At 37.4% G+C, this 18,087-nt stretch overlaps 1 protein-coding gene across 2 annotated transcripts in view; it reads right to left on the bottom strand.

The window, feature by feature from the left end:
* Window positions 1-18,087, bottom strand: part of CFAP44 (cilia and flagella associated protein 44) — a 143,747-nt gene that overhangs the window by 49,524 nt on the left and 76,136 nt on the right. For both annotated transcript variants that reach the window (XM_027867421.1, XM_027867415.1), the window contains exons 17-21: window positions 11,757-11,899; window positions 9,868-10,138; window positions 9,006-9,061; window positions 8,678-8,840; window positions 6,390-6,520 (exon numbers count right to left, since the gene is read on the bottom strand). In XM_027867421.1, coding sequence (XP_027723222.1) covers window positions 6,390-6,520; window positions 8,678-8,840; window positions 9,006-9,061; window positions 9,868-10,138; window positions 11,757-11,899 — 764 coding nt within the window. The remainder of the gene's footprint in view (window positions 1-6,389; window positions 6,521-8,677; window positions 8,841-9,005; window positions 9,062-9,867; window positions 10,139-11,756; window positions 11,900-18,087) is intronic.

An 18,087-nucleotide genomic window follows, 5' to 3' on the forward strand; every position in this document is an offset into this window, starting at 1 on the left:
ATCTAACCCACTTTATCTAACCAGTCTCAGACCATACTTCACAACTATCTGACTCTGAATGTCCAGCCACCATGCTCATCACCCTTCCTCTGACTCTCCCCCCATACCAGTCTACTGCCCACCTCTTACTCTAAGAATAGTAATCAAGTCAAGACTAACATGAGAAAGTATGCCTCTAAGAACTGTGGGAGTAAAGCTAAATTCCAGAATGAATTAAGTTTGAAAAAATGCTTAGGACAGCAGAAAGAATTTTGTTAACCTATGACCAGAAAAAGAAGAAAAACATGGAAGATGTAGGTCCACTCTTTGGAAATGATATATTAAAGATGACCAAAAGAAGGTAAGATTACTCTGCTCCTAGGCAGCTAGGTGGCACACTGGATATACTGCTGGGCCTGGAGTCAGGAAGACCTTGAGTTCAAATCCAACCTAAATATTTACTTGCTGTGTGACCTTGAAAAAGTCCCTTAACCTGTTTGTCTCAGTTTCCTCAGCTGTAAAGTAGGGATAATGATAGCACCTACCTCCTAAGGTTGTTATGAGGATAAAATGAAATATTATTTGTAAAGTACTCAGCACTGTGCTGGGCACATAGTCGGTGCTATATATATTTGTATTGTTAACAGTTTTCCATTGTTTTCCTAATTCTAGGCAATCCACCACACAACAAATCAAAGCCTTGTTTTATAGTTTAAGATTAAAACTTAAGAATGGCTCTCTTGAGACTGGATAAGCTCTGCCTTAACCCCAAGGACCCCAAAAGTACTCACTTTGTATTTATGGAGCTATTAGAGAGAGATGTCACTGAATGACCCTGAATGAGCTTTAAAGGAGGCAGAGGGACCTGTGATAGCAGAGAGAGAGATCTTGTATTTACCCACTTGACATGAGTAATGTCATTTTAGAATTGGCCTCTGATTGATTTAGTGTGAACAGGCAGTCACATCTAATTCCTTTGTTTTAGTTTTTTTCCTACTCTAATCCTAATGACCAAATCTGGAGTTTTTTTCTACCCCAGTCCTAGGACAAGGACAAATAAAAGGCAAAGTATACTCTATTTCAGACCTGAGATCAACAATATATTAACAGATTAGGACGTCTCTGTCCTCCACTGAAACAAAACAAACCACTACCCAAGGCCAATGACTGCCCAATTGTGAAACCAGCAGGATTCTGGATTTTAATGGTGTATAGTCAGAAGCTCCCTTACCTTACAGAGACCTCCCTTCTTTATGGACCAACTAATGTGAGATTTCTCCCTGTCTTGGCTAGTAACTTAAGATGAAATAAAGCCTTTTACTGACTTGTTCAGTATATTGTTACAGTGTTATTTCTTTCCAGGGCAGTGAATAAAAATAAGGTAGAATAAAAATGATTGAGGCAACTAGGTGGTGCAGTGGAAAGAGCACCGGCCCTGAAGTCAGGGGTACTTGAGTTCAAATCCGGCCTCAGACCAAACACTTGACATTTACTAGCTGTGTGACCCTGGGCAAGTCACTTAACCCCAATTGCCTAAAAAAAAAGAAAAATAAGAATAAAAATGATTAAGCAAAGAGCATTGATGTCTTGAATAATGTCACTTTTGAAGGAAATTTCTAAGGGAGACTAATAGCATTCTGTTTGATATTTTTAACCAATGACTTGGACAAAAACATAGATGGTGTACTCACCAAATCTGAAGGTTACATGAGGAACAGCTAATGCACTGAACAGACAGAATAAAGATCATACAGGATTTCTTACCATCTCAAAATGCTGGGTGAAATTTAATGTGATAAACATAAAATCCCAATACAGGATAAAGGAAATGTGTCTAGACAATAATGTGTGTGGCAAGGACCTGAGTTTTTTAGTGCACTCTAAGTCCAATAAATGACAGTTGAAAAAGTTAATGTAATATTAGATTATATTAATAGAAGCATAATTTTGAGAATAAAGGAATGATAATCTGGTTCTATTCTGCCTCATTAGAACCATCTAGATTATTGTGTTTAGTTTCAGGTACCACATTTTAGGAAGGACAGTGACATGCTAGAATATAGTAAAATGAAAGACAATCAGGAAGGTGAAGGGACTCAAAACTATGAAAAGTAAGACTGTAGAAGAACATGAGGACTATATTCAAGTACGTGTGCCCTGAGGAAGAAGGCTTAGACTTGTTTTGCCTGGTTCCTAGGACAAAACTAGTAGCAATGGATAGAAGCTGCAAAGAGGCAAATTTATATTCAATATAAGGAAAAACATTTGAATAATTAGAGATGCTCAAACATTAAACGGACTGCTTCAGGAAGTAGTGAATTCCCCATCACTAGAGGTTTTCAAGTAGAAGATGAATAACCACATAACAGGGGTTCTTTTTTCAGCCATGTGTTAGACAGGACAACCATTGAGATTCATTCCAACTCTGAGATTATATGATTGGGTGACAAGCTGGAATGAATCCAGAGTGGGTCACTGTGTGAGGGAGGGAAATTGAGAAATTTTTAAAAAATAAAAAATTTAAAAATAAAGGAGAGGTGCTTTCAGCCTCAATGTAATAAAGGTAGATTGAGAGAAAAATGGTTAGAGGATGCTAAGAATAACACAGTACTTAAATCATCTACAAATAGTCATTTAACAATCAGCACTCAATGCACAATTGTCATCAAATGACCCATTAACTGATATAATCGAACCATGTCAATAGTGACCTTTTAACTATAAATTAAACTACAGACACAAAGCAGTGAAATGGAAAGATGATTTCCAAGTTCTCCTCAGAGAGGCAAATAAAAGAGATGGCAGAATTGGCTTCAGCGTTAGGCTCAAAGGGGGAAAAAAGAATATCATTTTGTGGAATACTGGTTCACCTTGCCTTGCAACACTCCTACTAAGTAGAAGCAAATAAACCACCACAAAGATAAATTGCCATTTTTATGCTAATCTCTACCACAAAAGGTGAAACCCAACTAATTCCAATCATCCCAAGAATTTTATAACTGAAATTGGAGGAATGACAAATAATCACAAAATGGAAACTGATTGTCTAGCATTTCAATTTTGGTAATAATAATGATAATATTAATGATAATAATAATAACAATAGCCAGCATTTATATAGCACCTACTATGTGGCAGGCTAAGCATCTTACACATATTATCTCATTTGATCCTCACAACAACCTTGGGAGGCAGGTGCTATTATCACCATTTTACTGTTGAGGAAACTGAGGCAAACAGAAGTTAAGTGACTTGCCCAGCTACATGCACAGCTAGTAAGTAAGTGTCTGAGGCTGGATTTGAACTCAGGTCTTGCTGCCTCCAGGCCCAGCACTCTATCTACTGTGTCACCTAGCTGCCTCCGTTTTGAAAATTTTCCAACACAAAAATAGTTTAAAACTTTTTAAAAAGTGTTGGTGTTTAAAAGCAAAACCTTCAACTTTATGGAAAATTCATTTGCATCATCCATTTATAATCCCAGAAAATTAGCAGTTGGTATAAATGTAAACTTCTATACTTTAAAGAGCAAAAGTATCTAAGAGGATAATTCCTAGAAAATGCCCTACAAGTAAGGAAACTAATTTTTAAATTCTCAACACATTGAGAAAAGCTCGCCAACCATCTTTGGCCCTTCTGAGTTTCTCTGGGACTTCCAGGTCAGTTGGTCTCTGTTAAGTTATAGCAACTCGCTGATAGGTTCTATGATCAAAATGCACCAAAATGTGCTCTGGTCACCGTGAGTTAACACTCTGACTCAGTCTGTTTCAGGGCACATGTTCCTGCATCTCTTTCCTTTTAGAGACAACACAAAGTTTCTCTCATTGGATTAAACTCGGGAGATGGTCTGGGGTACCTATCTAGCTACACTCACCAACAAAACAATTAAAATAAGTAAGGTACACAAACAGAGGTCCTCTGGGCTCTTTTATTGGCAAAATGAGATCGCAGAGACATGTTAAAATTTCCTGAAGCACACTACATTATTGTTGTTTAGTCGTGTCCGACTCCATTTAGGGTTTTCTTAGCAAAGATCCTGGAGTGGTTTCCCATTTCCTTCTCCAACTCATTTTACAGAGAAGGAAAATGAGACAAACAGGGTTAAGTGACTTGCTGAGGGTCACACAGCTGGGAAGTGACTGAGGCCAGACTTGAACTCAGGAAGATGACTTTTCCTGACTCCAGGCCCAGTGCTCTATCCATCTGTGCCACCTAGCTACCAATACTAACCATATGGAAATAATAAAGATAACCAGTTTCATGGAGGGAAAAAAATTCCTATTTTAATTTATGCAATTAAACCTTGATAACTGAAATTACATGAGTGAACATACTACAATTTGGCTAAAATTATATGTTTTAATTATTATTTTTAAAAATATTTAGTTCATACATTTACCTAAATATTAAAATTTATTCTATTTTTTGAAAATAGGCATCATCTTGTATTTAAAGATAATCACTCTAGCTATTAGTCCAGTCTTATAGATTTTAGGCTGGAAATAGATTTTAAAAGTATTTGTTAAGCATCTACGAAAAGAGGCAGCTAGCTGGCATGGTGGATAGAGCACTGGACCCAGAGTCAGAAAGACTTGAGCTCCAATCCACCTCACACCCTTACCTATCTGGGCAAGTGAATTGTCTCCCTCAGTTTCTTCATCTGTAAAATGGGGTTAATAATAACACCTATGTCCCACAGTTGTGAGGGCAAAATGAGGTGATATTTGTGAAACTCTTTGCAAACTATAAAGTGCAATGTAAATGATAGTTATTATTAAATGTAGTATATTATAAACATTATATAATAAAAATGTTGTTTAAATTATCAAATACATTATTAAATATTACATAATTATATAATTAAATATTATATAATAAACGTGTTATTGTTTAAATTATCAAATACAATAATAATAATAAAATTAAACAGCCCCTACCTTTAAGGAGTTTACTATATTCTATTAGTCCAGCACAGGAAATCTATAGGGAGTTTCAGTGGCAAATGTCTAGTGGGAAGAAAATATCTTTGGGGCCTAAGGAGTTGACAGATAACATTAGCACAGAATCTCACAATTGGAAGGACCGCAAAGGTCATCCAGCCCAACCCCTCTCAGTCTTCTGGGTGAGTCTTCTCTCCTGACTTAATAAAATATCTGACCAAATTACTTAACATTATTTGTCTCTGTTGGAAAATGGCTTGAGGTGTCCTTACTATGTTGAAATAAAGAGATGATGCTTCTCATGCAGAGCAGCTACTCACATAAATGAATCCTGCTTATGTCCAATTAGCATTGTTCCACCCTGGAATGTATTCATGCTACTTGGAGAGTGAAAGAAGGAAGAAAAAATTTGGATTCTTTTGATGTTGATCCATGGATGGATGGATGAATAAATTCTAATAGAATATAGCTCCAAGGAATAAAAAAGAAACCAGTTTCAAATGGTGCAAGGAATAAAAAAGGAACCAGTTTCAAATGTTGCTGATGTTAGGCATAACATCTAGAAGAATGTTTTTTGTCAGAGAACAGGAGGAAACTAAGCAAGTTCTGGGCAGCTAGGTGGTGCAGTGGATAGACCGCCACAAGGCTCAGAGTCAGAAAGATCTGAGTACAAATTCGGTCTCAGACACTTACTAGCTGTGTGACCTTGGGCAAATCACTTAACCCTATTTGCCTCAGTTTCCTCATCATAAAATGAGCTGGAGAAGGAAATGGCAAACCACTCCAGTATTTTTGCCAAGAAAACCCCAAATGTGTCAGAAAAAGGTAGAAAAAATTAGGCAGCTTAGATGGTGCTGTGAATAGAGAACTGGGCTTGGAATCAGGAAGGCTCACCTTCGTGAGCTCAAATCCAGCCTTAGACACGAACTACCTGTGTGACTCTGGGCAAGTAACTTAATCCTGTTTGCCTCAGTTCCTTACTTGTAAAAAAATAAGCTGGAGAAAGAAATGGCAAACCACTCCAGTATCTTTGCCAAGAGAATCTCAAATGGGGTCATCGAAGAGCCAGACACTACTAAAACAACTAAACAAAAACAACAACAACAAAAGAAGTTCTCCTTATATCTCTGGGATAGCCTGAGTTATCGCAACAGGACTAGCTTTTGTTTCGGTATTAGAAACTTTTCGGGGGAGGCACTATTTTCAACCCCAGAATATTTCTCCATTTCAAAAAGGTCTAAATAAGGGCTCTATGTGGATTTCAGAAGCAGCTATGCAGGGAAGAAGAAGTGTGCCTCTCTCTACAGGTAAGCTGAGGTGGGTAAGGGACCATGCCCAAGAGAAAAGGAGAGATGAAGACAAAACCACCAGGGCAGGAGCCACTGAGCGAAGTCCATACTAGTGAAATGAGGAGCAAAGCGGGCTGGTCAATCATCACAGTATCGAGTTAGTTTAAATCAATCTGGATCCTACCGTTGCTGTAACTTCAACAGGGCAATTCGATGTTTCTCTTTTTCCCACGCAAGTTCCTTTTCCACCTGCTTGATTTTCCTGACCGTTTTTCGTTCAGTCTCTTCTCGGACTTTGGCATCTACATCGAACTCCTATGGAAAACATATCACCATCATGATATGTTGCAAAAGATGGGGACTACTTTAAACACAGTTTTCAGATTTTGCCCTCAAGGTCTTACTGTATCCACTCTTTCCAGTTAAAAGTCTGAATGCCTTTTATAGGAACCCAAAGTTTTAAAAACAAATGTTAAAAATGTTAAAAAAAATTGTTTTCACATGCAACTGGGAAATAAGAGATACAGGCAATGGGGTATAGAAACCTATCCTACCCTACAGGAAAATTAAAGGGGAAGGGGATAAGAAAAGGGGGAGAAGAGACAGAAGGGAGGGCAGATTAGGGGAAAGGGTATTCAGAATGCATGCCATTTTGGGGTGGGGGGAGGGATGAGAAGGGGAGAAAATTTGGAGCTCAAAATATTGTGGAAGTGAATGTTGAAAACTAAAAATAAATAAATTTTTTTTTTTAAAAAGTCTGAATGCCTTTTATAACAAAAACACATTACTTTGCACCACAACATTTTAGTCATTTTCAAAAACATTTCTGCATTCTTATACAACATAGGAGTTTTTTTTGGAAATATTTTAACATAAATCAGTGTTAGAAGTAAATTTATTTTTTTCCATATGTCTAGATAGCTTTCATAAATTCTCGATTCTCTCCTATGTTGAAATGGTCATCTTTCCCCTAATCGTGTTGGTTTTTGCTAAAGAGAAAAAATGGCTTCTTACTGAAGAATTTACCTGAATAGATTATACTTTAAAAACTCTCAAGTATAATTGGTTGGATGTTTTTATGCAACAAAAAAATAACGACATGACACTAGATGGACCAGTATGAATAGCATGACAAATTTTAAGTCAATATATGACTTATGTAAGGGGCAGCTAGGTAGCACAGTGGACAGGGCACTGGGCCTAAAACCCAGAAGACATCTTCCTGAGTTCAAATCAGGCCTCAGACACTTATTGGCTGTATGACCCTGGGCAAGTCACTTACCCCTATTTGCCTCAGTTTCCTCATCTGTAAAATGAGCTGGAGAAGGAAATGGCAAACCACTCGAGGATCTTTGCCAAGAAAACTTCAAGTGGGATTACGACATAACTTCGATGACTGATCAACAACAATATGACTGACAGTGATGGATGTTTAATTTAAGAATAAGTTTAAATGGAAAAACTCAAGTTTCATATGGCTTTGGGGGGTTTTCTTCTTTCCAATTAGTTTAAGAAAATTTTGTTATAACCATTTGACCATTATCCCCAAGACTAATAATATAATAATATCTAATGTAATGTTATTATAACATAGAATAATTATTATAAGTATATAGTGCTTTAGAGTTTACAAACCACATCTCCAGTAACTAACTAGATTATTTCTGTACTAGTACCTACTCTTATTTTTTGTGTAGTTTTATTGACCAGATGTTCATCAGTGCCAGGAGCTCCCAGTTAGGAATTTCCTTTACCAATGAAAGAAATATATTTTCTGTGCAACTTACATCTTCAAGAGTTGCCTGGAGAGCAGCTAGGTGGCACAGCAGATAGAGCACTGGCCCTTAAATCAGGAGGATCTGAGTTCAAATCTGGTCTCAGACACATAACACTCACTAGCTGTGTGACCCTGGGCAAGTCACTTAACCCCCATTGCCTTGCCAAAAAAAAAAAAAAGTTGCCTGGGCACACTGAGAAGTTAAATGACTTACCCAGGGTCACATGATCCACATGTCTCAGAGGCCGCTAAGTCTTTCTGATTCTTGATACCAGCTCTCTACCTTTTTCTTTCTAACTACTATCACATCAGGGAGGCAGTATGATGTGACAAACAAAATGCTGGACCTGTAATCAGGAAGACCTGGGTCCAGATCCAGCCTCTAGCACTCACTGGTTCTATGACCACCAGCAATTTAAACTCTCTGAGCCTCAAGCAATTCTCTGTCTTCATGTATTAGTCTGTGGTTTGAGGGAAGTTGCCACACCCTCGAAAATCAAGGCACCTGGCACATAATAGGTACATAAATGGTTATTGACTTGCTGTTGACTGACTGATGATAGCTCTGAAATTGTTAGAAAAGGATCCATAAGAATACAGATTACTTTGAGAGCTAAAAAGATTTGTCTCTCCCCCCCCCACCCCCCACCTCCACCCCCTAGGTGGATGACCACAGGGTACATCCTCAAACCTACAGTCCGGTGAAGCTGCATGTGTTCTGGTAACTCAGCATTCTTCACCAGTAACTTCTCAAACTCATTCCTCAAACCCCTCAGTTTCTCCCTCTTTTGGGCCTTTATTTCTTCCACTTCCTTCATGATTTGGTCATGTTCTCTTTTTCGCCTGGCACCCTCAATGCTGAAGACATGAAACAAAAACCAGCATATTAAGAAATGTAGACATTAAAATGAAACAAAGCAAGAAAAGTAGTATAGGTTTTTTTGTTTTTTTTAAAAATCCATTTTGTTTTCATGAGGTATGAAAGTTGGGTTTGAAAGCACTTGGATGTCATGCCATTGGTACCTATAGGTGTTTGGATCTTCAATATCTTCTGCTCGTTTCTCCATTTCAATACCAATCTGTGGAAGAAAAATCATTTGTTAATGTGCTTGGCTCAGAACTACACAAGATTTCTTGTCAAATACTTAGGCAGCAATAATTTGATATACTCTGCCTCCCTACTTTTGTCCAGCAAGTTCGATAACTTTTCATTCAAAAAAGAAAATACAGAAAACCTTAATAATCCAACATATAAGCTCATAAAACCACAAAAGTAGTATGGATTTTTCCTGGTAATTAGTGGTAGAAGGACAATAACAACAGTTAGCATTTATGTAGTGCTTTAAGGTTTCCAAAATACTTTATATACAATATCTCATTTGAATATCAGAACAGCCCTGTAAGGTTGGTGCCATTATTATCCTCATTTTTTTAAGAAGAGGAAATGGAGGCTGAGAGAGATTATTAAGTGACTTGCCCAATAGTCACACAGTTCCTAAATTTCTGAAGCCAGACTTTAATTGAAGTCTTCCTGATTCCAAGTCCAAGACTTTTAACATTATACTAGATGCGTGAAATTCGTAACTGTGGAGCCTGCATAACTCTCCAGGGCAGCAAGAACCAAATTAAAAATGTAATTGGGAAATGTTTGACAAAATAAATAAGAACATAATACAACATAGATAATGTTAATTTGTGGTTTTCTAAGTCAATATGGGCCCACAGGGTTTCTTTTCTATTTGAGTCTAACACCACTGCATTAGGCTACCTGAATGCCAATGACATAAGGTAAAAGTCTCTCCAAAGACTGACTCTGCTTGACAGAGAAACTCTAAAGTCATCAGTCCTTCAGAAGAGTTTGAGATATTTGTGTAAAGTTACATACCCTGGCAGGAGGCACTGTGGCTTTGAGACCTTCCTCGAGTTCTTCTTCAGACAGTACATTAAAGACAAAGATATTGCCATCTGCCCCGCAAGTCACTACAAAACGGTCATCATAGCTAGGACATAAGGCCTGGATCTGTCCATAATCATTATCATGGATACTGTAGCTCCAGTAGTTTTGCATATCAGTCAATTGAAGGTTTTGATCCTTCAGGATGTAAACCCTAATCTGTCCTTTTTGCATCCCACAAAACATCATTATTTTGTTAAGGCTAAGAAAGAAAACAAAAATAAATCCTTCTGAGTGCTGGTCTTCAAATTGCTTAGCTTCTAATGAAATTAACAAAACACTGTAAATAACCAAGTTAAGAATTAGTAGACAGGAAAATGGGAACAAAACTGAGACTTTTGAGTTTCTAATCCTGTTCAGCAATTCCCCAACCAAGTAAAGCACTTACTATGTGTAAGAACCTATGCTGGATATTAGGGAGACTAATTTTTTTAAAAAGAACAGTTCCTATCCACAGGTACTTAAATTCTATTGGGTGAGCTAACATTCTACTGGATTGTAAAATGACTCTACATATCCTCCTTCTCACAACCAGCTTACAAGATATCCATTTTACTAATGAGGAAACTGAGGCTCCAGAAGGTTAAAAGACTTACCAAAGGTCACAAAGCTAGTCAACTCAAATGGATCTGTGATCTTGTTGTTTCTATAGGTCCCTCCAACAACGAAGATCACACACAACCCACCCATGCCTGCTCATCCCAAGCAACCCTTGCCCATGCCCTCCCAGAAATTCACCATGTGGCCAACCATGTGAGTAGTATATTTGCAAAGCTCCCCCTTTTCTTCTACTTCCACCCTTCCACCCTTGGTAAAGAGAAGACTTGGAAATAATAGATTAAAAAAATGTCTGGCAATTATCTATTTTTATTTGTTCATGCTTTCCTATTCTGTATTTGGCATCATGATCAAAACATTTATTATTGAGGATACTGATACTTAGTCAAAGTACCTCTAGCAATAGATAATAAATGAAATGATCTCTTTATCAATGGATGATGTTTTACAATGCTATGAAATTATATATGCCAACTACAAAAAAAAGACTTATGTTTAACCAATACTTTACAGCTACAAAGTGTTTTCCCATTTGTTACATCAGTTGACCCTTATAAGAACCCTGTGAGGTAAATATTGCAAGTATGACTATCCCCATTTTATAGATGAGAAAACTGAAGCTTAGAGATAATAAAAAATTTGCTTAAGGTCACATAAGTCATCCTATGCAAGGATTACAACTCAGGCTTCTGATTCTAAATTTCAAGTACTCTTTCCATTAAAAAATGATTGTATGGGTGTAACACATGAAAAGTTCGAGACACAATTTCTGGGTAATCAATCATTTGATTAACCATACTAGCATATATTAATAAAAGAGATCAGTGACACTCTCAAATGACAAAGACCCTTCATGGAACCCATTCAACACTGAAATACCCTTGGAAGAGTGGGTGTTTCTGAGGATAGCAGTTGATTCTGATTGGTTAACAAATAATGAGAGAATGAATACTATAATGAGAGGTGGACCTATTCTAACGAGGGACTTGGAGACTTGGACTTGTCATTTACTTCTAAATCACCCCCCACCTTGGGCAATTTAGACAAATGATCTATCCATCCACCAAAACCCGTGCTAAGTGGAACACAATAGGCCAGAATTCACCTTAGATTCAATTCTTTGTTAGTTGGGTGGGGCAACATCTCTACCTAGATAAGATAGTCTAGGTGGGGTAAATTTTTGGGAAAGGTCAAGGATCTCCCTGATAATTTGTTACTTAATAATCATTTCTCTCATTGAGGGGAAAAAAAAATCTGTTTACCTGAAACTGATAACTCTGATGGGGTTGTCATCTGTATCTTCTACAAGGTGAAAATCAAAGGGCTCATCTTGCTGCTCCTCCATTGTTTTTGCTTGCTTAGCTGGAAACTTACAGTGATAGAGAAAACCAGAATCATATCCACCCTAGGAAAGAGATGCAAAAGTAAGTCTGGGAAAAAGAATATGCATTCAATCACACGTGATCAGGGAGAATTTATCTAGTCAACAAGCATTTATTAAATGTCTACTCTGTGTCAGTCAAGACAGCAAACACTTGTTAAGTACCTACATTTCAGGCACTGGGCTAAGTGCTGGGAATACAAAGAAAGGCAAAAGAAAAAAAGTCCTTGCTTTCAAGAAGCTCACAGTTTAATGGGAAACAAAATGGAAACAACTATGTACAGACAAAATATATATAGGATAAATTGAGGATAATTTCAGGGGAGAGGTACTATCATTAAAGGGGGAGGAGTTATCTAGGTCTTCCCATGCTACTCTAAATTTTTCATTTTCATCCTTTCTTAAGGTTTGATAATATTCCATTACACTCACATGCCACTATTTACTTAGTCATTCCGTAATAGATAGGTTTCTATTCATTTCCATTTTTTTGCTACTACAAATAATGCTGCTATCAATAGCTCAGTAGAAATGGGACCTTTCTTTCTGCCCTTGACCTCCCTGAGGGGTAGATGACTAGTAAGATCTCAAGGTCATTTTTTTTAGCTCAATTCCAAATCGCTTTCTAGAATGGTTTGAACAATTCACCACTGTTCCATTGACAGTGTATTAGTGTTCCTGCCTTTTCACTGTAACTCAAACACTATTTCCATCTTTTGTCATGTTTGCCAATCTGCTAGGTATGAGATATTACCCCAAAGTTGTTTTGATTTGCATTTCTCTTATTAATGATTTAGAATAATCTTTCACATCACCATTAATTGTTTACAATTCCTCTTTTGAGAAATGTTTGTTCATATCTTTTAACCACATAGTAAATTGGGAAATGGCTTTAGGTCTTACATATCTGTGTTAGTTCCTTTTATATCAAACTCTTATCAGAGACATTCAAGGCAAATATTTTATTTCCAGTTGCCAGCAGAAAGTTTCATTTTAAACATTCAGTCATCTGCTGTTTTAGTGCTACTGATTATCTATCATCATTACTTGTAACAAAACAGGAGCAATAATAATCAAAATGCTTATTTCTGGCTGTCCAATGATGATGAGTATTTCTGTTCACAAACTTCCATGAGAGCTAAGAGGAGATGGCATTAAATCACAGTAGGCTGAAATTGCATAGTGCTGACTCAGATTATTTATAAACAGGTAAAAAGAGAAATATTTGTTGTTCTTGTTTGGTTGATTCAATCATGTCTGTTTCTTTGTGCCCTCCCCCCCCCCCCACCTTGGGGTTTTCTTGGCGAAGATACTATAGTAGTTTGCCATTTGCTTTTCCAGCTGATTTTACAGATGAGGAAACTAAGGCAAACAGGGTTAAGTGATTTGCTGAGGGTCACACAGCTAAGTAAGTGTCTGAGGCTATATTTGAACTCAGGAAGATGAGTGTTCCTAACTTCAGACCTGGCACTCTATCTACTGTGCTACTTAGCTGCCCCCAAAACTACTGGTGATGTGTCTAAAATAGATCAGAATAACCTTTTGGTGTCAAGTTTAGTGGGGGAGGGGGGCAAAAAGGGGGTGAAGAAACTGAAAAAGGAAGAAGCATTCAGATTATCACAACAATGACAGAAATGGTTAACTATAAGTATTCAAAATGATTAGTGATTAAATGAATCCATTTGCAATTTACAGATATCAATAGCTAATAAATGCTATGAAAGCCCTACTTCTAACATATACAGTTCTGCAACTCAAGAAATGTCTTGTCAGTGTCAACAGCTTTGAAACTAACCTTGCAGATGTTAGGTTAATGTACATTAGAGGAAGAATTCATATATTCATGAAATTTGCTCAACTAAGATGCACTTCATCTCACTGGGGTAGGAACTACTTGCAAGGTACATAACAGGGAATAGCACTGCCAAAAGCAGATGGTTCATAGAATGAGCTGGTGTCATTTTGCAATGGCAGGTGCATGGTTTTGAGTAGGTTTCAGCTTGAGAGACACACAGTCAATAAACTAGGTACTAAGCACTTGTTAAGTGCTGGGGATATAAAGAAAGGTAAAAGAATTGTGCTCGCTTTTGGGGAGCTCACAGTCTAACTGGGGAGACAATATGCAAATAACTACGTATAAACAAGTTATATACAGGAAATATTGGAAATTTAAAAAAAAAAACAAAGGAAAGGCACTGGATTTAAGAGCAATAGAGAAAAGCTTCCTGTAGAAGGGGAGATTTTAGATGGAATTTAAAGAAAGTCAGGGAAACCAGAAGCAGAGATGAGGGGGTACATTACATGAATGAGGAGAGCCAGTGAAAATATCCAGAGTCAGGAAATGGGGTGACTTGTTCGGGGAACAACAAAGAGGTCAGTTTGACTCCATCTCAGAGTACTTGGTGGGGTATAAATTATAAGAAGACTGGAATGGGGTAGGGAGCGGGGGTTGGAGATTATGTGAAGGTGAAGGTAAAGGGATTTGAACGCCAAGCAGAGAAATGCATATTTGATCCTAGAAGTGATAGGGAGCTGCTGGAGTTCTGAATAGAGGGAGGGGTGACATGGTCAGACTTGCACTTTAGAAAGATCACTCTGACAGCTGAATGAAGGAAGGATAGACTGGACTAGGAGAGATCTGTGGTAGGCAGCCTAACCAGCAGGCTATTGTAGCAGCCCAGGCCATTATTAGGTGATGAGCGTCTGCACCAAGGTAGTGGCAGTGTCAGAGGAGAAAAGGGGCAGAGGCAAGAGATGTAATGAAGGTAAAATCAACAGTATTTGGAAACAGATTGGATATAAGGACGAGAGCATAAGGGGTCAAAGATGACGAGTGGGTTGCAAGCCTGGAGGACTGGGAAAACGGGGGTACCCTTTACAGTATCAGGGAAGTCTGGAAGGGGGCCGAGTTTTGGCGGGAAATGATGAATTCAATGGACATGTAAAGTTTAAGATGTACATAGACATCTAGTTCAAGATGTCTAATATCCATCTGGAGATACAAGACTGGAGGTCAACAGAAAGGTTAAAGCCTTTTAAGTAGATTTGAGAATCATCAACATAGAGATGATAATTGAATCCATACGAGCTGAGAAGATTAAAATTGATCTTGTATCATTTTCTTATTGATCCTGTTTACAATTCATTGATTTTGTCCTGTACCTGCTTAAGTCATGGTACTTTGTCTCTGAACTTAGTTCAGAGTTCAGTTAGCCTGTAATGGGTTAAGTTTAAAAGTCTCCTGCTCAAGGAATGTAACTGACCTTGGAGAATGCGTATGAACAGAAAAGGAGTTTGGGCCTGCTATCTTTACTCCACCACACTATCCTCCAAGGATGTCTGGTTTGCTGTCCAAAAGTCCAGGCCGCTATCTCGCACCTGGACTCAGACAATGAGCACTTCTTAGTCTCATGAAAGAAGAAAGGGAGTCTCTTCCCATTACCAAATTTCTAAACAATCATGTTGCCCTTAATTCCATGATGTCATCTACTCTGTTCTATTCTTTGTCCTACACTCCCCAAAACTTATGTAAGGGGAACTGTCCCTTTGCTCAGCATCTTTGGCATAAATGGAGGCCATCCCTTGACCCACGCCCCTGCTAATAAATGTCATCTTGATCTGTCTCAGTTTACCCTTTTGTTAAGATTCACATGCAACAGACAGTGGTAGGAGTGGGATGGGGAGATAAAAGCTGTCCCCTCCAACAGATCTTTATCAAAACCTTCCTCTTATTCTGTTGGGCCCCAGTGGTATAAATTTTCCACAAAGGGAGAGTTTCTGTTAGGCACTCTGTAGCAGTGGATAGGCAAAAATGGTGAATATTCCATTACTTTTCTGATACTTAAAAAAAAAATTTCCATCAATTTCCATAACCAAAAACACATATTCAAATAGTTGGGCATGTAACACAGTGACTGGCACACAGGAAGCACCGAATACATGTTAACTGAATAAACTGAAATAGACAAACAACAGCAAAAGAAGGACAAAAAGATGGGACATCAAACTACAAACATTTATTATAATTTGGCTTTTTTAAATGCATACATTTACTTTAACAAGGTAGCAACAAAATCATGCTGTTTATTCCTAAATCCCTTTCTGAACTTTGTTTCCATGTCCTTATTCAAGTTTTGTTGCTGTATTGTTTCCACTGTTCACACCTTCAGTCTCCTTCAGCTTATGTAAAACTTTCTATATTTCTTTTTATTCTTCTTCTTTGTCTTTTTTATGACGCACTGAAAGTTCGTTATAGTGCTATACCACAATTGAAGCAGCCATTCCCCAATCATTGGGCACACAGGTAATTTCTGGGAATAATTTTGTACAGATATGCTTTCCTTTTTCTTGTCAGTAACATCCTTAAAGTATAGCCTTGTAGGAGAATGACTTGCTCAAAGGGCATGGACAACTTTAAAGCTCTCATCCTATGATTCCACCTTCTTTTTCAGTGACATGGACCCAATCCGCAGCTGTAGCAGCTGGCGAATAATGTGACAGCATCTTATTTTTCTGCAGCTGTGCCTGAGTCGAAAGTTATAATTTTTAACTCTTTGCTAATTTGATGGCTGTTTTAATTTACATTTCTCTGATTATTAGAGAGTTCAAACACTTTTTGTTATTGTTATGAATGCTTTGTGTTTCTCATTTTGAAAAATGCCTATTTGTATGAACATTTATTTGCTAGGATTAGCTCTTAGAAGTCTGTGTCAGTTCCTGCTAGAATTTAAATAGCAAACTTGGTATCTGAAACATTTATCATGAAGATCTTCCCTAATGTATATCTTTCTTTCTTATTTTGGACACATTGCTTTTTATTGTATGAAATCTGGCAAATTGATGTTGTTGTTGTTGCTGTCATTTTTCAGTTGTGCCCAACTCTTCGTGACCCCATTTGGGGTTTTCTTGGCAAGATACTGGAGTAGTTGGCCATTTCCTTCTTCAGGTCATTTTACAGATAATGAAACTGAGGCAAATAGGGTTAAGTGACTTGCCCCAGGTCACATAGCTAGTAAGTATGTGAGGCCAGATTTGAACTCAGGAAGATATCTTCCTGACTCCAGGCCCAGCACTCTATCTACTGTGCCACCTAGATTGTAAACATAATATATCATATTAATGACAAAGACAAAAATCACATGATTATATCAAAGGATACAGAAAAGGCCTTTGACAAAATACAACATTTGTTTTTGGCTAGGAACAAAAACACAAGAACTAACAGACTTTTCCTTAATATGATAAGTAACAATAATAGCTAACATTTAAATAGTACTTACTATGTGCTAGGCACTGTGCTACATGCTTTACAATTATTATCTCATGTGATTCCCACAACAGCCCTAGAGAATAACTGCTAATATTATTATTCCCATTTTACAGATGAGAAAACTGAGGCAAACAGAGGTTAAGTGACTTGCCCAGGGTTACACAACTAGTCAGTATCTGAGGCTAGATTTGAACTGAGCTTTTCCTGACTTCAGACCCAATGTTCTATCCACTGTACCACCTAACTGACTAAATATCTATTTAAGACCAGAACCTGGTATTATTTGTAACAGAATATTTTCCAGTAAAAGATCAAGGTTAGTAAGGATGCCCACTGTCTCTGCTATTATTCAACAGAGTTCTAGAAATGCTAGATATAGAAATAAGTCAAGAAAAATAAATTGAGGGGAAAAGCACTGACAAACAGGAAGCAAAATTATCTCTGATATATTACTAATAAAAAACTAATAAAAACCTAGCAGGAAGAGAAAAAAAAGAAAAATAAAAAAATAACAAAGTAAAATAACAAGGAGTTTATCAAGACAAACTCAGGGCGTATATGACTACAATTAGAAAACATTTATTAGTTAAATAAAGAAAGACAAATACTTGTTGAAATAAAAAATGATGATGCTACTGATTAAGTAGCACGCCAATCAAAGTATAAAGACGTTACTCCATAGAACCAAAGAATATAGTAACAAAATTGGTATAATAAGAGATGATAAATTTCAAGTAAAATCATGAAACAAAGTAGAGATGAAAAGGCCTAGCAGTATCAGATATCAAACTGTACCATAAAGTAGTAATCATCAGAACTCTTTGATACAAGACAGAAAGAAAGAAAGAAAGAGAAGAAGACAGAGAGAAAAGAGGGAAAGAAAAGAAAAAAAGAGAAAGGAAGGAAGGAAGGAAGGAAGGAAGGAAGGAAGGAAGGAAGGAAG

Source organism: Vombatus ursinus, unplaced genomic scaffold (genome assembly GCF_900497805.2).
Source record: "Vombatus ursinus unplaced genomic scaffold, bare-nosed wombat genome assembly UNPS02001419.1, whole genome shotgun sequence".
Classification (NCBI taxonomy): domain Eukaryota; kingdom Metazoa; phylum Chordata; class Mammalia; order Diprotodontia; family Vombatidae; genus Vombatus; species Vombatus ursinus.